This window comes from Rhinolophus ferrumequinum, chromosome 21, assembly GCF_004115265.2.
Source record: "Rhinolophus ferrumequinum isolate MPI-CBG mRhiFer1 chromosome 21, mRhiFer1_v1.p, whole genome shotgun sequence".
NCBI classification, from domain to species: domain Eukaryota; kingdom Metazoa; phylum Chordata; class Mammalia; order Chiroptera; family Rhinolophidae; genus Rhinolophus; species Rhinolophus ferrumequinum.
The window spans coordinates 45,777,901-45,800,210 of NC_046304.1; the positions used below are offsets into that span (position 1 = coordinate 45,777,901).

At 34.7% G+C, this 22,310-nt stretch overlaps 1 protein-coding gene across 1 annotated transcript in view; it reads right to left on the minus strand.

Moving 5' to 3' along the window:
- ABCA10 (ATP binding cassette subfamily A member 10) overlaps positions 1-21,026 on the minus strand; it is a 49,686-nt gene extending 28,660 nt beyond the window's left edge. Inside the window, exons 1-11 of the mRNA XM_033091530.1 lie at positions 20,791-21,026; positions 19,707-19,848; positions 17,866-18,070; positions 15,452-15,616; positions 14,527-14,630; positions 11,837-12,063; positions 8,045-8,186; positions 7,638-7,823; positions 6,536-6,683; positions 847-1,015; positions 265-323 (exon numbers count right to left, since the gene is read on the minus strand). Of these exons, the coding sequence (XP_032947421.1) occupies positions 265-323; positions 847-1,015; positions 6,536-6,683; positions 7,638-7,823; positions 8,045-8,186; positions 11,837-12,063; positions 14,527-14,630; positions 15,452-15,616; positions 17,866-18,070; positions 19,707-19,802 (1,501 nt within the window). The 5' untranslated portion in view covers positions 19,803-19,848; positions 20,791-21,026. The remainder of the gene's footprint in view (positions 1-264; positions 324-846; positions 1,016-6,535; positions 6,684-7,637; positions 7,824-8,044; positions 8,187-11,836; positions 12,064-14,526; positions 14,631-15,451; positions 15,617-17,865; positions 18,071-19,706; positions 19,849-20,790) is intronic.
- Positions 21,027-22,310: the final 1,284 nt, after the last annotated feature.

Genomic DNA, 22,310 nt, shown 5'->3' on the forward strand with positions numbered 1-22,310 from the left:
CAGTGATACTCCAAACTCAGTTTGACAAATTCAGGTTAAAGATTATAAACCAGGAGAAACAATAAAATCTTATTTTTAAAAAATATTTTATACATACATAGAAAAAGATAATATATTATTGGTGACTATCTGTAACAGAGGTATGCTTTTTTTTCTTTTCATCTATATTCATTCTCTAATTTTCCCCTACGACTTTTGTATTTTCAGAAAACAAAAACAATTTTAATTAAAAACATCATCAAAACAATGAAGTTTTTCCTTTACCTCGCAATGCTCCTATTTTTTCATGCTTTCCATTATGTTCTTTTTTAACATTTCTGATTCTGAAAGAAGATTAAGCAACTGTGAGGTAAATACATTTTCTAACAGCAGAGATTATGTTAACTGCCAATACTCCGGTGTGTGACTGAACCTAAGCTTCACAAAGTAGGGTGTCACCCCCTTAATGGGATCCAAGGAGGGCAGCAGTGAAAGCCCACACCACCCCCAGAAGACATTTGCACAGACCTGCTTATACTCTTATCAACCTTGACATTTCATATATTCCAGTCATTTCTCTAAGATAGCAAATGAAGGGAAAGCTACAATTGAAAGAAGAAAAGGAGCGCGAGAGGAAGGAACGGAGTGAGGCTTTCCCTCACTCCCCTCTCCAGTTATTATTCAATCATTCTGTTTCCAGAAATGAATGAGGAAAACGTAGGATGATGGCAGCGGACAACCTGAAAGAAAGGAGCTTTCAAAAACACATCATCTATAACAACATCTGACCTGTCGTTGGCCCTGTAGCAGTTTCCTTTCTTAAGCTGTTGCCTCTCAGTGTACATAGTCACATAATTTGTTAAGTACCTTATGGCTTCTTTTCCGTGGAACTCTGGAGACACTGGTTCAAAAGAGTCATCCGAGGAATGCTCGGTATTTAGTTCATTCTCAAAGTCTTCATGATGAGCATTTTGATGTTGGGACCAGAATGAAGACTTTAGGAAAAACAATGGTGAAAGCCTGTGGCCATCTCCATCTAATCAATCAAGACATAATTAAGTATTGAATCAATCATACCACATCAGTGAAGAATGACTTCTGTCCTAGTGTGGCTTGATATCAACTTTGAATTTAAGTTATTATGTTGGGAATTTACGTTTGTAATGTTCAAAGTGAATTGGGATATTGAAGTGATAGTGAAGAGATACTGAAGACAGTGTTTGGCCTTTGATAAATTTTTATCTCTGCTTCATAAAAATAAAAAAGCTTATCAAAGAAGATAAAGTTTAGCTCTTGGAAATCGTATCAAACATCACGAATTTCCTCACTCTCGGGATTTCCAGACATTTGGATGCTTAACAAGAAAAATTGTGTATGCTGAGTTCTGCAATAGTATATGGAGAAATATTATTTTGATAACCCAGAAAAAAATGAATATTGAAAGTAAGGAATATGTGAGTCACTATAAATCAACAGTCAGCCTTTTTCAAAGCCCTAAGAATAAAACAAAAGTAGAAAAATTAAGTTATTAATTACAGAAAGGTAGACTTAAAGCTGAATAATTGTTGGCATCTAGGAAAAAGGTGTGAAAAGGAGGAAAATTAAAAATAAGACATCTAAGTGAAAAACACAGGAAAATTTTAAATCCCTAAGCAAATGAAAGAAACACAAATCAAACTGTTTCTGCCTTGTCCGTTATATTTTATGTAAATGTTTTTTCAACCAGATACACCAATAATCCTTTAGCTTTTTATGACCTCATGAAGTTATACAAGGATTTTTTTCAAGAGAGAGTTCGTATCATTCCAAGGCAGAATTTGTTGTATGTATAATCAATTCAAATTTGTTTGGTTGGACTTTTAATTTAATGGAAAGAAAGGAGAATAGAAAGTTCAGGTGTAGATCTAAAGAATCAAATAAAATAAAATGAATGGTATTTTAAAGATATATTCACAAAACATGAATTTACTAATGAAAGGAGGACAAAATTTAATAGCTTTTACAGAGACTATAGGATAAATTGAAATGACACTGTTTTAAGCAAGCTGTTACTGAACCCTAATATAAGGGGATAAAAACTGAAAAATGCCATTCCAAAAGAGTTGTTGAAGAGGAAGAGATATGACAATAAGTAACTTCTAGAAGTATGAGAACAAAAGACATGTAGAAAAATATATGGGAACGAATAGGAAAGGTATAACTGGAAATCGAGTGTCCTTAAAAAGAGAAATTAAAAGAATAGTGTGTTGTGGTTTTAGAGAGGTAATGTGGGAGAGTAGAAATGATCAAAGATGAAAACAGGTAAAAACATTTAGAGCTGAACTAGCCAGAAAGGGAAATTACACTGTGAAAAAGCAAAGGAAAAATTTTTAAAGGGGGAAAAATTAAGAAATTCATCCTATTTATAGAAATTATAGCATTTTTTAGAATACATCCAAGATTGCAGGAATTTTTCATACTTCTGTTTTGCTGCTACTGATTTCTTATTTGGGTTAAGTGGCATTTTCTTTACCTCAGTAATTAAAGCCAGAAACAAGGGCAACCCTATCTCCACCCACTGTTTCTCATTTCTTTCATATATAATTAAGCACCAAACCAAATCATTTCTCTCATGTAAGTATCCCTTGAATCTGTCCTCCCCACTATATTACATTGACACCTTCATTTGGTCCCTCTCTCTCTAACATAATTGTAACAATGCCCACATGCTTTGAGCCCATCCTTTACACAGCTACCAGAGTAATATTCTTAAAACACAAATCACATCAGTGGAAGGTCCTACATAAATCTATTTCAATCTTTCTCTGTTTCCTGAACCAGTGACTCTAACGCTCTGGGATTTCTTGGATAGATATATTTTAAAATAAATATATTGTGTTAATTAAGGATAGTTAAAAAAAAAAACCTACTATCTGCTATGACCATCATTGCAAAAAAAAGATATTTTCACTATGTAAATATATCTATAGAAAGGCTATAATCTCACCAAAGACGTCATATTAAATAATTAATAAATTTCACATTATTTTTCTCATTTCAACAAAAACAAGTAAAAACTGTGTCAAGGATGATCAATAATACTTGAACTGCTCTAGAAGGTAGAATTCCAAATTCTGCATGTGACCTAGCAAGTTTCCACGACGAGGCACCTACAGGACTTAACAGGAGGTGAGCCTCAGACTATCAGGATCTTTGCATGCTGTATTGCCCTGGGTGTAGCTGTGCACAGGCATGTGTACTTGGGAAAAATTCTCCCCTTGTAACCCTTGTTAGCTGGTTAACAAGGTAGAACAACGTCTTACAACCAACCATGCACCAGCTCTATCTATCTAACAACTTTTAATTTCCCCTATGCTATGCTGTTTCTCACTGCTGAGCATATGTGCTGTTCCTGTTGACTGAAAAATCTTTTTTGCACTCTTGTCTGCCAGGTAAACTTATCTTTTAAACACAGCTGAAGTTTCAAGCTTTTTGTGACCCACCAACTCAGGGACTTACCCCATCATAGAACCTGTGACATCCACTCTTATTACACTTCCTACACTACATTTATTAATAAATACCAATTTCCATAAGCATTTCCACAGCTACCTATGAAAGCTTTGAAGATGCAGACTGTGGACCCACACTGACTTCAACGAGCAGTTATATGCTAAATAGGCTGATGAAAACTGCTATCTAATTAGTATCCACTTCGTGGGAAATTCTTGGTTTGTTCTGGTTCTGAAAACGAGTTATAAATGTAAAAGCATTTATATATGACCTGCCCTAAAAATGTTGATTTGAAAGATGTTGATAAAACTTTGGATTACAGATTACGTATTGGATTATGTATTTGGATTACATATTGTACCCAAGTAAAGAATACATATTGTACCTAAGTAAAGGGAAGTGAGACTGAATTTAGGGATCTGAAAGAAGGAAGGGGAGGCGGGCGGGGGGCAGGAAAAGGCAGGAGGAGGAGGAGCTGTTTCAGAATGAGAGAAAATAGAGAGTTCATTCTTGCAGTCCTTCAGAAAATGTTTATTGGGAGCCTCTATGTATCAGGTAGTCTCTAGATGGAAACCATACATTGTTTATCCTGAAAGTTTAAAAAAGAGAACGAGTATATGCATTTATTTAATTCGCCCGGAATTTATGCCAAACACTCTCCTAATGGCTTGAAGCTATCAGTGTAATAGTAAAAAGCAAACATCTCCTTCCTCATGGAGACTTACATTCTAGAGACAAAAGACAGGAAATGATCAATAAATATTTAATTCTATGTAAAAAAGAAAAAAGAGCATTAGGTTAGCTATATTGAAAATTTTAGTCCAGATTCTGCTGTGTTCTTGGGCCAAACACATAACCTCTCCAGACCACTATTTCAGATTCCCTACGATGAGAGGCCTGTACGAGATGCTGAACTAAATACCGTGTTCCCCCGAAAAGAAGACCTAGCTGGACAATCAGCTCTAATGCATCTTTTGGAGCAATAATTAATATAAGACCCAGTATTACATTATATTATATTATACCCGGTCTTATAGTAAAATAAGACCCAGTATTACCAGTATTATATTATATTATATTATATTATATTATATTATATTATTATATTATTATATTATTATATTATTATATTATTATATTATATTATATTATATTATATTATATATTATTAGTCCCGGTCTTATAGTAAAATAAGATCGGGTCTTATATTAATTTTTGCTCCAAAAGATGCATTAAATCGTCCGGCTAGGTCTTATTTTCGGGGAAACATGGTATTGATTGGTAAAATTGTATGATTATATGAACACACAGGAATTGAAAGAAAAAATTTGAATTCCGTTTTCTCAGATTTAAATATTAGTTATTGTGCCTTTCTGTAGGTAGGGAAAGTATTTGGAAAAGAAAAGCAAGCAAATTATGAATGAGTGGAAGACTTAAAAGAAATTGGAAATGTGCCTATTACAATACAAATTAAATTGTAGAGGAAAGTGTTGGAGAAAAAAGTATTCTTAACGTAGAAAACCAAAACTTTAGGAAAGGAAAAATGTCACATGGCACAGAGTTATTAAAGGGAAAAACTGACTTTGGAGTATTAAAAAGCTCATGATTCCCTCTACTCAATAGAAAGAATTCTGATATTTCATACTAGAGTTCTGGGCCTGGAGGCTAAAAGCAAGTTGATATGATTTATACTGCAAAGAGTAATAAATGTTAGATAAAAGAGAAAATAAGAAACTTCAAAAGGAGGAAGATGATGAGAAAATGGCCAAGAGTCTAGCCCCAGTTCAGGTGGGGGACTCTTTTAAGGGTTTAGAGAAAAGAAAGTGTTTAAGACCATTACCATGTGTGTGAATGAGTGAGTGAATACCCTCAGAAGATAAGATCTAGGAATTTAATTTTCATTTTGCATAAATGAAAAGCAGAATTTGAGAAATGACAGAAGAGTAAATTTTTTCAATTATTCAGACACTAGAATGCTGATTCTTTGACTGACCTGTGCCAAGGCAAGGACACGTTATTAACTTGGTTTTATATGGATTACATACATTATATGCTACTAAAAGAAGACATTTCATTTAATTTTGAAAAATCATTCACAAGAATAATTTTGCAAAATAATTTTGAAGGAAATTTGCTAAATGCAAAAGAAATTACTTATTTAAAACTATATTAACGGAACCAATAAAAGGAATAGAGATAAAAACCTAAATAATAGTATAATTACTATTTACCTCTACCATGTAGAGGTAAAATACATGAAACAAAATCTAGAGGAAAACTATCGATACTTTTTTAAATAGAATGCCTGAATTAGAAAACAGATAAAGGAAAAGACCACAATAAATAGGGTTTTAAAAGGATGGAAATATTCAGATTCTGACATGTAAAAAGGAATTATGTATGAGTAAAATTTGTGGATTTTAGGGCAAAATAAAATGTAAGTATACTAGTTCCTAGGATTATATGTGTATACTACATAGGAATTTTATTATAATTATTTAAAGTCATTTGTAGAGTTTATTAATTTTTAAAACACTATATAAAACATTCTTGTTAGGCTAATCTTCCCACAAAAAAGGGAGAAAAGAAGAGGTCATCCATTAACTTTATATTGTGTTTCCTTCTTCATATTCCCGAGATTCAGAAGAACAAGTTTACTCGAGCCAAATATTAGCAAGAACTATTTAATGAACTATGTCAGTGAGTTGAATTCAAGCACTAAAAAACATTATTCAATAGCTGCTTTAGGTGTTTCCTTTCCTCTCCTCAGCTAAAGCATACACACATACACACACACACACACACACACACACTCATACACACATACCCTACCTTTATAAAATATAAAAACCAAAATAAATATAAATTATTTTTAATTAAAATGTTTTTACAAAATAATTCCATTCAGACCGTTAAAGAGTGAGATGAAAATGAGAAAATTCTACTGGTCTAAAACGTCCTCCATTCCTCCGTAATCGGAAATACTTCTTAAATTACAAATATTATGACATTACCTAAGAAACAGAATTGCTTTAAATTCAACTTTAACCACACTATTACTTACCAGGCAGAACTCGCTCAAAATATAATGTTAATATCAAATAGAGAAGAGTATCAAGTGCCAAAATGAAGAAAGTAACTATCATTATGTATGACTCTCCAGAGGGATCAGGAAAAATAACACCATTCAAGTAATATTCCAGGTGTATAATCTGAGATTTAAAACAAAATAAAAATTGGATGAACCTATAGAACTAAAGTGTTAAAAAATAGTGCTACCTAAACAAATACAATTCATATTTTAATATCCCTTTCTTCAAAAATGCACAGTGAAGTTTTAATCATAGTGTTGCTCTATACAAATAAAAGTGTCATAAAAGTGGGAAATGCTAAATGAGAAAGTAACACAATTGAAGAATAGACATCTAACTAATTGATTATCACAGATGTTTTAAAGAAGGGAATTTGGAGAAGTGGACAAACAACCAAAAATAATATTCTGGGAAAAGAAACAGAACAGGCAGTGAAATTGGAGGCCATTTATAAGAAATATAAAAATGGTAAGTATAAGATATGGCAGAAACATTAATATATGAAATAAGTATTAAAGACATGAAGAAATTATTTTTAAATAAATAGAAAATAGAAAGATAATAAAGATAATAGCTAACATAGCATGTATCAGGCACTATTCTAGCTTTATACATTCATATATAATAACACAGTTAGTCTTCACAATTACCCCCATGAGGTGAGTTCTACTGACATCCCCATTCTGCAGATGAAAAAAGTGAGGCCACAGAAGACAAGTGACTTGCTCAAAGTCACCCAGCTGGGAAATGGCAGAGCTGAGAACGATTCATGCCTTCCAGTCCCACTCATTACTTGTAAACTCCACCTTTTACTGCCTCTTTAAATGGGATCATAAACGAGGTATTTCTGAGTGGTCAGATGATGGGCAATTATTTTTCTTCTTTAAAATTTCTAAGATTTTACAACTGATTTATCTGCTTTATTACTTTGATAAGAATTTTGTTTATTCAGCTTTTTAACAGTAGAATTTCTTCAACTACAGAGTGATTGGTCATTAAGTTTCATGAAGCACTAAACTCTTCAATAATTTTGAAAATTTTGTAAATAAAATCATGAAATCATTGTGTTCTTACCTGGGTCATTCCAGTAGTGAAGGCAAAAGGGCTGAAAAGACCTAAAACCCATTCCAAAGATGAAGGGAGTTGCCTAAACAAGGTAGTGTATCCCAGACATCCCCAGAATACAATGAAGAGAAACCCCACCACACCGGTAAGGACAGATTTCTTTATCAACACGCTCAGGAGAAAAGCAAATGCTATCTGAGAAAAAAAAGAGGAGTTACAATTGGTATTTCCTTTGAGAATCATAAATACCAATATTCATCAATTTCTCACATTGTCAAAACCTTTCTCAAAGCATATGGAATCCAGGATACAAAATTACTGACTATACCATATCAATATCCTGAAGAAACATTATTTGCTCATATATCTGAAACCTGAAATGGATTAAAAGATACGTACATGTTTTGTCAACTCACCAAAGATAGGCCGTATAGGATAAAGAGTGTGAATATCACCATGAAGCCAGTACTTATTACAACTTGGGTAGATGTTATTATCAGAGCCATAAAAATTGACATAACAAAGATGAAGCCAGCATATATCAATCCCCAGGAGAGCCTATGGTAGAAACAAGGTGTTGATTCAAAATATCACATACACACAAACGTTTGGAGAGACAATATGGAAAATGGTGAAGAATGTAAGTTCTGAAAGCAAACTTACTAGGGTCAAGTTTACTATAAAATTGTGGTTATGCACATTTTAGCTCTACGATCGTGGTCAAGTCATCCTTTCTCACCCTCATCTGTAAAATGGGGTTCACCATGGTGGCTATCTCATGGTTGTTCAAAGGATTAACTGAGATAATACACATGAAGACTTTAGCTTAGCAATTATTACGATTATCTTTCCAAATGTACAATGCATTTTAAAATTAATATTACATATAATCTTATCTTTCAGTCAAGGGACTATATAAATGTCAATGGAAAAATAATACTGTCACCTCTAAATTCCCTAAGCTTCCTTAAGGTGCACGATTGTTCTGAATGTTTAACTGAAATCTCTTTAAGTAAAGCTCACTTCATTTTTTATCCTTATATGGCTATTGCCATTAGCCATTCAATATATTGTTTTTAAGAATCAGAATATAACAATGATGCTAAAAAATACAAAACTAAAAGTGAAAGGTGTTGGGATTATAGATATATGGCTGTGATCCAATAGCATAGTACTCAAAACATGGTTGTTTTAGAAAATCTGTGGAAATAGATGTAAATATATGTTTTAAACAGGAAAAAGACTCTCATGTTTAAAATGTGACATTTCATGAAAACACTAACAAACTGCCAAGTACCCTCTGGACTTACATAGGGCTTTCAGATTATGCGTGAAAACTTTGTACAGATAATGCACTTGAAAGCCTTTTATATACTCTAATGTAGTACACAAATATAAATTATTACTACCACAAGTACATAGTATTTTACGAAGAGTAAACTTAAGTGATCATAGTTTTCCTAACTCTCTCATGCTTTCGTTACTTAATTTGAAATTTTAAAAATCTTTTACAAATTCAAATACCTAACAATCTTAATCATGTGATTTTTGAAGATAAGCAACTGAATTCACCTTTCACCTTTGAAAAATATCGACTCCCAATAATTAAATATATTGTTTGAAACAGCTGGCCATAGATTGAGGTAAAGAGAGTATGGCATATTAAGATTAGTTAAGAAGAAAGGAAATGAGAAAAAAATGTACAACTTTTATGCTCAATGAATTAATAAGAGCATCAGACATATGTAAATTCCAATGCAAGTATAAAAGCATAAACCAAGTCAAATACAATTATTTTCTATAATCCATGCTTTCATCACTTATACATTGCTGGTAGGAATATAAAATGATATGCCCACTCTGGAAAACAGTTGGACAGTTTCTTATAAAACTAAACCACCATACAGTCCAGCGATCACACCACTGGGCATTTATCTCGGAGAAATAAAGACTTACGTTCCTATAAATACCTAGACATGAATGTTCGTAGCAGCTTTATTTATAATACCTAAAAACTACAAACAATTTATCTCTCCTTCAAAGAAAGAAGGGTTAAACAAACTGAGGTGTATCCATATCATGGAATAGTACTCAGCAATAAAAAGGAGCAAATTGCTGATAGATGCAACCACTTGGCTGACGTGCCAGGGAATTGTGCTGAGTGGAAAAAACCAACCCCAAAAGGTTACGGACTGTATGATTGCATTTATATAGCATTTCTGAAATGTCAGAATTACAGAAATGGTGAACAGATTAGTGGTTACCAGGGGTTAGCGATCGGGGACAGGGAAGAGCATTGAATGTGGTGCTAGAACTAACTGTTTGGTATCTTCACTGTGTTAGTGTCAGTACTGTGGTGTGAAAGCGTACAACAGTTTTTGAACATGTTATCATTCGGGGGAACTGGATAAACATGGGAGCTCTCCAATTATTTCTTACAACTAAGTATGAAACTATTCAAAATGAAAATGTTTAATTAAAAAAAAAATGTACTTACTTGTAGAACTAAGTTTAAAAAGGAGAAAGAATGGTATGTACTCTGTCAGTGTAGGAACAGTATAACTATTAAAAATTGGGGGGATTGGGGAAAGCCTAAGAATAAAAGTATTTTAACCACTTTCAGTTATTATATTGAAGTAATATTATTAGTATTGTTATACTGTTGTATGTGTATTTCTGGATAAAACAAATGAATAATTAGGGATATTCTAATTCTAACATTCTCTGTATTTCTCCTAGAGAATGAGAATTCTCAGTGCGTAAGAAAGGAGATATGGTTATACTATGGGAGAGATGAAATAAAAGCCCTATTGTACTATATTTGAATTGTAAGTATCAGTATAAACACATAAGAGATTTATCTTTAATGTGTGTATGTTATTATATACATAAAATGTAGACTATATATCATTATTCTGTATCTGCTGAAAAAGGTAGAAACAATGATCAATCCAATAGCAAAGTATATTTCTAGCATATAATGGTTTTGAAATACTTTTTCCAATTAAAAGAAACAAGAAAGAGCATCTTGTCATACAAAATAGCAAGGAACATATCCAAAATAACAATAATATTAATAATAATAACCCACTTAGATTCTTGACAAAAGGAATCAGAAACCAACCTGAAGTGGGTTCCTTTAGTCAAAGATGGGGCAATCTGAGTTTTAGTAAGAACAATAATTACAGTGGATTGTGGATTGAAACCTAGTAGACACGTTAAGATTCATGAGTTTATAATGGTATTTAAAGAGCTAGTCATCTATGGAGTATGTTAGGGAAACAATTATCTTGAAAACAAAGGGAAAAAAAACAAGCAAAAAATTCTGGTTTTAATCATTTGTTGTATCTCTTTTTTATTTTCCTATTCCACCCTGTTAAAAAAAATTAGCCTCAATAGGAGCTAATCTTAATCCATATATATTTAAATTAAATTCTCTCAATTATAAGGATAATTCTGGTTCATAGAACTAAAATTACAAGAATTTCATATAAAATAAATGTGCAGTTGGAAAGGGATTACTATAAGTAATTTTCATGATCTATTTACAATGTTTTATATAAGAAATTACTCTCAAGATTCTTTAAGAATTCTGCATTCTTGAGCCTTATTTGGGTTAAGTAGATTATAGCAAAATTTGTGCCTGATCAGTAATAAAGTGGAAAAGGGTAAAATATACAAGAACTGTGGGGACTTCATAAGAAATACATCAGTTTCACCTCAATCCCTGGGATGCCTACATCTGGTAATAGGGTTCTCTTGGAAGTTAAATTGTCAAAGCTATACTTTTTATGCACATTATTTCATTTTCAAAATCTCTCTTCATTGACTTTGAAGAGAAAGAGGAGTAAAAAGCATATTTACAGAACATTCTCCCCAATAACTGATGCAATATTAACTAATTTTTAAAAACCTCTAGCCAGTGCAAACCCTGCTACATCGGACAGTGCTATATCAGCAGAACTTTCTGCTGTGTTGTACCTCAGTTTGGGGCACTTAGAAGGTTGGATCCAAATGTAATGCTTACCTCAAAAACATGACAATACTTTTGTCGGCATTTCTATATGCATTTGTCGGTGCATTTCGCCAACAGCTTTTTCTATCAAGGGGAAACTAGCCCCTTATCACTAATTTCGTTTTATTATAATTTCTCTTATAATCTAATGAGTTTCTCTATTTATTAATGTGTGAGACACAAGTGAACTTACCAGAATGCTGACTCTCGGAGACCCATCACCATCATCAGTTTCTTAAATTTTTTTCTTTCTTTTGTAACATTTAATGATGCAAAGTATATAAAAGGGGAGAAAGAAATAATACAAATAAAAATAACCCATTGATTTATACTCCTTTCATTAGAAATGAAATGTAGTGTCCTCATATTTATTCCAATAACTGATGTCAGCTCCTCCATCACAGAATGATTTGTTGTGACCTAAATTGGGATGTTAACAAAAAAATTTATGATGTTAACTATATTAGAAAAATATATTAGAAAACTATATGCCTTTCTTTCTTTTAATTTTCAGTATTTACATTTTTCCTTTATTTTAAAATATGGTAAACTATTAATTTCATCACGATGGTCTTGATGATCTTTGGAATTAATTGACATTAATTAGGAGTCATGTGAGAAATTCCTGGGGGGTCTATCATGCACAATATACTGTGATAGGTGATGGAGAGAGAGGTACAATCCAAACAAACACTTCTCACTTTCACAGTTTTATGCTTTGTGGTGGAGATGGAGAAGGAAGGAGAGACATCAAACAACTTGTGCACAATTGCTTAATTATAATTGAGCAACTGCATTAAAGGAGAAGTAGAGACTGAGAGAGGAGCAAAAACAAGGAAGGCTTCCCCATAGAAATGACATCTGCATCAACAGCTGAAGGCTGTGATCTTATTTAAACAAAGATTATGTGGGGAGAGTTGAGGTTGGAGAAGAAAATTATCGGCAGAAGAGATGGCATGTACAAAGGAAAAAGGAGCATATTACATTGGAGGTACAAAAAAGAGGTCCCTGCAGCAAAAAATAGAGATAGAAATATAGATGAGAGATAGATAGATAGAATAGATAGAATAGATAGACAGATAGATAGATAGATAGATAGATAGATAGATAGATAGATAGACAGACAGACACAGACAGATAGATAGATAGATACTGTGTTTCCCCGAAAATAAGACCTAGCCGGACAATCAGCTCTCATGCGTCTTTTGGAGCAAAAATTAATATAAGACCTGGTCTTATTTTACTACAAGACCAGGTATAATATATAATATGTATAATATAATATAATACCACGTATAATATAATACCACGTATAATATAATATAATATATAATATAATATAATATAATATAATATAATATAATATAATATCGGGTCTTATATTAATTTTTGCTCCAAAAGACGCATGAGAGCTGACTGTCCTGCTAGGTCTTATTTTCAGGGAAACAGGGGGGAGAGAGAGAGAGACAGAGAGACAGAGAGAGAGAGAGAGAGAGAGAGAGAGAGAGAGAAGATGAGACTGGAGAAATAAACTACTCCCGTAGTTCAGGCTACATACGATAATGACTAATGCTGGTGGCAGTGTTGAAGAGAAGTACATAGATTTGAGCTTAGAATTAACAGGGCCAGATAAGAGATTGGGTGCAATGGGTAAGGTAGAGAAAATGATCTCTGATGATTCCCCAGTTTCTATTTGGTTCACTAGGTGGGTGGCTTTAGCATTCATTTAACTCAGTCACATTTAGAGAAAAATACCCACAAACATACTAGTTTGAATTGCTTATGAGAAATTAAAATAGATATACCCAGTAAACCATCAGGTATATAGCAGTAGAGGTCAGCGAACTACGGTCCACAGACCAAATCTGGCCCACCACCTGTTTTTGTTATAGTTTTATCGGGACACAGCCACACTCATTTGTCTACTGGCTTCTTTCATGGTACAACTGCAGAGTTGACTGCATAGTTGCAATGAAGACAGTCTGGTCCTCAGAGCCTAAAATATTCACTATCTAGCCCTTTACAGAAAATCTTTGCTGGTCTACAAGTTGAAATAAGTTTCTTAGAGTTATCAGCAGTAAATTGTAATTAAAGTTATGGAAATGAATGACATTGTCTAGAGAAAGTACATAGGATAGAGAAAGATGCATAGGATAGAACCTTGTGGACCTACAGATGTAAAGAAGCGGGAGTATAAAGTTGGGTAAGTAGGCAAGAAGACTGGGAAGGAATGGCTAAAAAAGTGAAGGAAAACCAAGTGAATGCGGTATAGTTAAAAGATCAAGTAAGATAAGGAATGAAAAGGTCAGTTGTTAATTGACATGGGAGTTGATACTGACCACAGCTGTTACTGGTGGTGTGGTGGAGACAGAAATCATGTTGTGTTGAGTTGGGCCGAAGTGAAGACAACCGATTCAAGAAGCTTAGCTGTTAAGGGGAGGGAGCTGAAATATTTGAGGAGGAAACGTGGATGAGGGAAGGTCTTGATGATACGGGAAGAAATTAATAACTTTAAATCCTGAAGAAAAGAATCTAGTTGAAAGTGGGAAGTTGAAGAAGGAGAAAACAAAAGGAAAAATCCATTGTGCAGATTTCCCGGTCATGTTGGAAGGGATAGGATCCAGCCTATGAATTGAGGACAGATGTTAGGAATGAGGCAGAAGGGAAAGGATGGGTGTAGTGAGTTAAGCAGGTCCACAGTTTTATAGGGATTGTGTTGGGAAGTTGGGGGATACCCCCATCTGACAGCTTCTATTTTCTCTGAGAAGGTGAGACAAAGGATTACCTCCTAAGAGTGCAGGGGCAAGGTGAAGATGAGGTAGAGACTGGGAGACGGGAAAATTACAGAAGATTGAAAACAGATCTCTGAAGGTAGGCACTTACTTCTATAATCGCAGCATTAATTGCAGTTTGAAAAGCCACAAACCCTTTTTGCCAGTATGTTGTCACGACACAAAAATGTTCATCTTCCAGAGCCCTACAGTGTGCTTTAAGGAAAAAAAACATGCCCATCATCATTCAATGGAATCAGTTAATGGAATTAAAAGCTTAACTTTGGGGCCGGCCCGGTGGCTCAGGCGGTTAGAGCTCCGTGCTCCTAACTCCGAAGGCTGCCGGTTTGATTCCATGGGCCAGTGGGCTCTCAACCACAAGGTTGCCGGTTCAACTCCTTGAGTCCCGCAAGGGATGGTGGGTTCTGCCCCCTGCAACTAAGATTGAACACGGCACCTTGAGCTGAGCTGCAGCTGAGCTGCCTCCCGAATGGCTCAGTTGGTTGGAGCATGTCCTCTCAACCACAAGGTTGCCGGTTTCAACTCCCGCAAGGGATGGTGGGCTGTGCCCCCTGCAACTAGCAACAGCAACTGGGCAACGGCAACCAGACCTGGAGCTGAGCTGTGCCCTCCACAACTAAGATTGAAAGAACAACAACTTGACTTGGGGGGAAAAAAAAAAGGCCTGGAAGTACACACTGTTCCCCAATAAAGTCCTATTCCCCTTCCCCAATAAAAATCTTAAAAAAAAAAAAAGCTTAACTTTGGCTCTAAAGTAAAATATCTACATGTCTGCTCAGACCCCATGATTACACAATCTCAGAGCACTTTTAAAGCACTTTGCAAAACTGGAAGAAGAATATTACTGAATGGTTGCAAAAATAAGGAGATTCATCCTATACTAAAGACTGACAAAGTTCAGGAATAAAAGTACATTATTTCTTTTTGTGATTTTTATTAATTTTTCTAACAGTCATTCCCAACTGGGGATCTGATGAAGTAGCAAAAACGATCAGAATCAATTCTTATATATTTACCTGAGTATTGAAAGAGTTCTTTTACAATTATGAATCTCGATACGTCACTAAACTTCAGACTATATGAGAAAGTGTCGTTAAACACAATTCCCACCATGTCAGAGTAGCTTTCCAGAAGTACTGTATCCATGGTTTCTTCATCAGGAGTCCCAATGACTGTCCTTCCTGCCATACATGAAAAATATAAATAGTCACATAAATTTACTACAAAACAAATTTGCAATTATTTAGGTTGTCCATAAATTTATTGGTGTTGCAAACTATCCGTAAAAAGATGCCTCTAAGTTAGGGGCCGAAGTCCTTTCTACTGTCTTAAGTTCAATGTAAATATGTGAAAAGATGTGAATGATAATAATGTTTTTTAAAAACCAAATTGTAGCATTTTTAGTGTGATTTCATTTTAATGGAGAAAAACGGAATTTGTGTGCCTCTGTACACATATACAAGCATTAATACCTATATATATATATATATGTGACCATGTGTATGTGTGTGTACATATTATCCTAAAAAGATACAAACACATTTAAGTGGGAGGTCTGGTAGGGAAGGAAGTAGTGGCTGGATAAAAGCAGAAGCTTTCATAATTTTGCTTCATACAAGTTTGTATTGCTCAGTTCCTTTTTTAGGGTGGCTATTACCTTGGTGTTTTTTTAAAAATAATTAAAAACTTAAAAAAGATACATTTAAAATAATCAAGAGAAATAACTGAGAATTTGGGAGCGGGGAATTCCTGCCAGGATTATAGACTGATTTCTATCACATGAAAACAGTATGCCAGGAGAAGTAAACTGCATGCAAAGAATCAGAGTACAAAAATCAGAAGTAGACAGACCTAAAGGGTATTATGCTAAGTGAAATAATTCAGAGAGAGACAAATGCCATATGATTTCACTTATATGTGGGATATAAAAAACAAAATAAACAAACAAACAAAACAAACTCACAGATACAGAGAACAAATTGATGACTGCCAGATGGGAAAGAGGCTGGAGGAAGGGTGAAAAAGGTTAAGGGATTAAGATGTACAAATTGCTATTTATAAAAACAGGCATGGGGATGCAAAGTACAGCATAGGGAATATAGTCAGTAATATAGTAACTATATATAGTGTCAGATATACTTATTGGGACGATCACTTTGTAAAATATATAAATGTCTAATCACTATGTTATATACCTGAAACTAATATAATATTGTATGTCAACTATAATTGGAAAAATTTTTAATTTTTTTTAAAAAATAACAAAAAATGGGAGTTCAGGAGAAAAAGTCAGAAGTTAGTCCACCTATAGTCTTTGGAGTCATAGCATACATAATGGATGAGTTTACAATCTGCAAAGTAATCCAACCAATAGGTGGTTAATAAATCTGTCACTAATGGAAACTTTGGAAAGCTCTGAAGTCCAATTTATAGACTCCTTTTTTGAATGCTTTCTTATACTTTCATGTATTATGTTCTAAAATTTTTATTAATTTTAACACAGTGTTTTAATCTCACTCAGGGTGACAGCTACATGAAGAAGAAAAAGGTGTTCATTTTTATAGTGTGGCCATATCTTTCAAAACTACTCATCCTTCTAAACATAAAGGCTGTGAAGTTTTTAGAAGACAATGCTAATTTCAGCGATTTTTTTCTCTGAAGTTATACAAATCCCATCAAGATCAGAACACGAATATTTGTGCTGAACAGCAAGCGTTAGATGAACATGGAATGAGATGGAAAGAGAGGAGTTATGACTGGGACAGGCTGGATGGTAGCTGAAATGGGTGTTATTATGTATGAAAAGGACCAGACTCCGATGAGCCATGAGATTCTAAGGCTGAAAGAAGCAAACAGCTAGCACTGTGCAGGTAGGGAGATTAGTCTTTTGTATATGCTTCCTGCGTTAAAAAGAGATAAGGTAAGTGACCACATGGAGGAGGCCTGGAGAGCCAGATCAGGGTAGAATCAACACTGGTTAGGCAGAGCACATGGCCGGTATAGGTAGGGAGGCAGGCACAAGTCTAGAGCTCCAGAAGCTGCAATGAAGAATCATAAAACGGGAAAGTCGCCAGGAATAAAAAGTGAAATCATTTAGAATAGGGTCCAACCTTTTTTTCCTACTCCAACCTTACTTTATGGAGTATACATCATACTCATGGTGACTCAAAACAGCATCCACTTCAAGGAGGAGAGGGGTGAAGGATGTGTGTACTGTTGAAAAAGCCCTCAATGAAATCTTTCACTTCTCACCCATCTGCCCTTACTTACTCTGCACCAAGGCCTGCACTGCTAACAGAATGAGGATCTTTACCCCAGGAGAGAACCATTGACCCACAGGCTGGGTGAATAAACTCAACTTGCAAAACAAACTTGAAATTCAACATGTGAGGTTGCATAATAATAAAACATCGGTCATCAGACAACAAACCTTTCATAAAAGAAGCCAAAGCCATCTTATCCATTATCTTCTGCGTCATGTTAGTGACAGGGGTATATGCCACCACCAGGTCCGAGTCGTTAAACTGATCCACCCGTCCCAGAACTTGAGGAGGCCGCTCAGGGAAATGGTTTGTTCTGAAGAATGCCGAAAACATGCACAAAACCAGCCCCAGAAGCAATGCTATTGTCCATTCCTCCAGCACACAAAAGGAAAATGAGCTGAGTTATAATATGGTCCAGAACAGTGAGAAACATTCAGACACATTTGAAGACAGGAAGTACTGACACCGAGCGTGGCTTCATTGCACTCTCCAATTTTTTCCCTTCCCAATTACTATCTATCTTTTAATGAAAACACCATTTCAAAAATACGGAGGTCTGATATAATATCAAACATGTCCATTGATCTTAACCTGGTAATACAGCACCCCTAACAGTAGGGCCACTATTGATTATATGGCCTTAAATGTGATGTAATGTAAGTTCATAGCATCACATGAGACATTCTTGCCAAAAATGTTTAACCTGAAGTTCATCACATTTTTAGATCTAACTTTCTGTTTGCCAGAAATATAGGTGATAAAGGAATGAGTTAAATGACAGCATGAATTAGCAATCGGCGAAATACAGTACATGGATACTGAACAAGATAGCTGCTTTTGTCTCAGTGGTTCCTAGTTTGAACAAACAAGCCGTAAAAGACATTTTGGGGGGAAATTTAGGAAATTGAATTTGGTCATGGAATTAGATGATTATATACAATTACTGCTAATTATGAGAAGTGTATTAGTGGTTATATAGGAGAATATGTCCTTAATTTTTGTAGATGTTACCTGAAATACTTAAAGTCAAGTACCATGTATCTTCAAAGAGGGAGAGAGGAGACACAGAAATGAAGCAAAGATGGCAAGATGTTAACAGCTGTCACATTTGGATTATGGGTGAATTGGATAGGATGTGGGTTCCCTGGACCAATATTTCTACATTTTGAGATTTAAAATATTTTCAATAAGTTTTGTATTAATTCTAGTGGGTGATCATTATCAATGTGCCCCTCATCAACATAAAAATTAAAATATTAGAATTGAAATATTAGAATTGCTTCAAGAGCGCTTGCAGAGAATGAAAAACATGTGAACTCTGCTAGCTCCCACCAAAACGTCATTTGTTATTTTTAAACAGAATGCAGTCCCTGTGTGGCCAAAGCAACCCCAGGTATATCTCATAGTAACATGCAGCAAATCTCTTCATCCTAACGTCCATGTCCTCACACTAGAAACTCAACAGAACGCAAACATACTGACAATCGGTGATCTGGCTCCATGAAACCACTCTGTTTACAAAAAGAAGAGCCTTGAAAGGAAATCCCAAAATGTTCCCTAATTTTTGCTCATAACTTTCTTTCCCCAGCACTGCCAATGAACAGAACCTTAATCCAAATGTCCTCAGTAGAGTGCTATGGTTTACTCATTAAAAATCGATTTCATTTTGTCCAGTTTATTTCTTTTTCTTTTTGTCCCCAACACCAAAGTTGACCCAAGGTACATCAGAATGACTCCACAAGATTCAAGTGGATTAATTATTTGGAGAATGGCTAGTTCTACTCAATAAAATGTTACTTCGTTTTTCAGGAGCTGTCATGTGAGTCCTTTAATTTCACCCTGTAGTGACATAAATATTATTCTATTCTGCAATATTTGCAAAATATTATTAGAACTCCAAAACAACTAGGCCACAGAATTTGTGAACATAAGAAAGCAATGATAGAATAATATTACATGATAGATTTTCATTCACTAAATATGGAAAAATATATATTGTGAACCATACCGTTAAGCTCTCTCTTTTCATTCTCCATTTTTTCATAAAATTCTTGTACAGAAGGGCCTGAGTTTGTTGGAACACACTGATTTCTTTCTTAACCATTTTGTCCTGTTCCTTGAAAGAAAAGGTAAATATTGTACAGCAGTAACTAGGAGAGAAAAAGACCAAAAAAAAGTCATTAGAAAAAGGCTTCTGAACACTTTGAAAACATAGTTTAGGATGCACTAATTTAATGCTTATTTGATACTGTAGTAACACATGCAACAGGTTGTTTTTTTTAAGAGTATGAAGTATTAATGAATGCAAAATATCCTGCCCACTGGTATTTCTTCCCAGACTCAGGGCTAGGAGAGAGATAAGGGCAAAGGTGTGGGAAGCCTTTCCCCTCCTGTCTCAAAAGTCACTGCTTCTGCCAAATATTAACATTACAGCAATCTAAAGTAAATCAGTGAATGTTAGTAATGATTAGAATAAGAAAAAGAAAAAACTTTGTCATTTAGTTAAAAAAAAAAGAGAAAAGAAAGAAAAAGCTTAACAGGAATAAAAAAACCATCACCAGTTTTTTGATAAGTCAGAGATTTGCCCACAAGCAGCCTGTACTTTGAATGGCACACTTTCACATGATTATTTAATATCTAGGTAACCAGGGAGTAAAGGAAAGTTGAATAACATTATAGTGATTCTTTGCATCTCAAAGAGCTACTTTCTCCTCATTAAATTCATGGTCCCCTTTTATGAAGTAAGTATATAAGTTACATACAGATGAAAACCAAAAACATGTTAGCTAATATGACTAGAGTAATTGACTTGCAGAATCCAGAGAAGTGTAAATCTGACCCCCCAAAATTAATAATGTTTAAACACACTTCTGAGTCTATCTTCCATTTTGCTACCACACTAAAATAAAAAAAAAGACAGCAACTTTGAAAAATTAAAATCACTCATTAGGTCTATAATATAAAACATACAATAATTTAGAAATATCAGAACAATAATTTTAACGTGTCAATCAAGCTGTCTGGCATTGGCTGTATACTTTATGCCTTAATTACTTTATGCAAAGTAGAAGTTAAAAATAAATTTCACTTACGGTCAGTAAAGTAAGAGTGAGGAACTGAGAAGCACCTTTGATTTACCAGTTTCTTTTTGTCCGGGAGAACAGCTAAGAAGAAGTCTCCTACAACTGTTTGTCTCTTTTGAAACTTTTAATTCAGTTTGGCTTCTGAAAACAAGTGCTGTGGTCTCTGTAGAAAGCTTGCCATACACCCTTTGCTTAATACGGTTTTGTTGTTGTTGTTGTTCCCATGCCTTTCTTCTCCAATTACTCTGCAGAGAGTGTGAAGTTATGAATGGTTGGCTAAGTGTGTCATGTGATATTTGTTTATTGCTCTATCTTTCTGACATACTCAAAAAGTGTTCAGATTCAAAAAGGAAGAAAAAGCCAAGTCCTGGATAAGTCTGTATTAGCTTTCTTTTCTTTTTTTTTATTAGTTTCAGGTGCACAAAACAATGTAATAGTTAAACATTTACATCCCTCACAAAGTGATAACCACCCCCCCAATCTAGTACCCCTCTGACATCGTATATAGCTGTTACAATTCCATTGACTCTATTCCCTACACTGTACTCTACATCCTGTGACTATATATATATTAAATTATTGTTGACATTCACTATTATTCAGCTTCAGATGTCCAGTGCAGTGATCAGGCACCTACACTCTTCATGAAATGATCTCCCTAACAAGACAAGGACCCATCTGACACCCTACAAAACCTTTACAATACTATTGATTCCCCAAACTGGTGTTCATATCCAGGTGGCAATATTGTGACTACCAATCTGTGCTTTCTAATCTCCTCACCTTCTCCCTCATCCCCACCCCCCTCCCACCTAGCAACCATCAGTTTTTTCTCTGTATCTCTGAGACTATTTCTGTTTATTTTGCTCACTTATTCTGTTCTTTAAATTCTACATGTAAGTGAGATCATATGGTATTTGTCTTTCTCCATTTGACTTATTTCACTTAGCATAATGTTCTCTAGGTCCATCCATATCATTGCAAATGGCGAAATTTCATTCTTTATGGCTAATACTCCATTGTGTAAATGTACCACCGTTTCTTAATCCAATCATCTACTGATGGGCGTTTTGGTTGTTTCCATATCTTGGCTATTGTGAATAGTGCTGCAATAAACAGGGGTGCATATATTTTTTCAAATTAGCGTTTCGGATTTCTCTAGGTAGATACCTAAGGTATTTCCATTTCCAGTTTTTTGAGATCCCTCCATACTGATTTCCATAGTGGCTGCTCCAATCTGCAGTCCTACCAACAGTGCATGGGGGTTCCCCTTCCTCCACAACCCCCTGTGCAGAGCTTGCAGATGACCTCTTAGCTTTTAATGATTAGAAATCGGAGAGACGGGACAAAATACAGCCAACTGAAAAGAAAGGAAGTTGAACAGAGGGGAAATGAGAATCAATCATCTCAGAAATCAGAATAATGAGGTGCTTCATCTAAGACTTAACTGCACTTCAGTTAAATGGCTCTTTGTACTTACTGACTCTTATAAACTAGAAAGTACGCTGCCGGTTTAAAATGAATTCTCT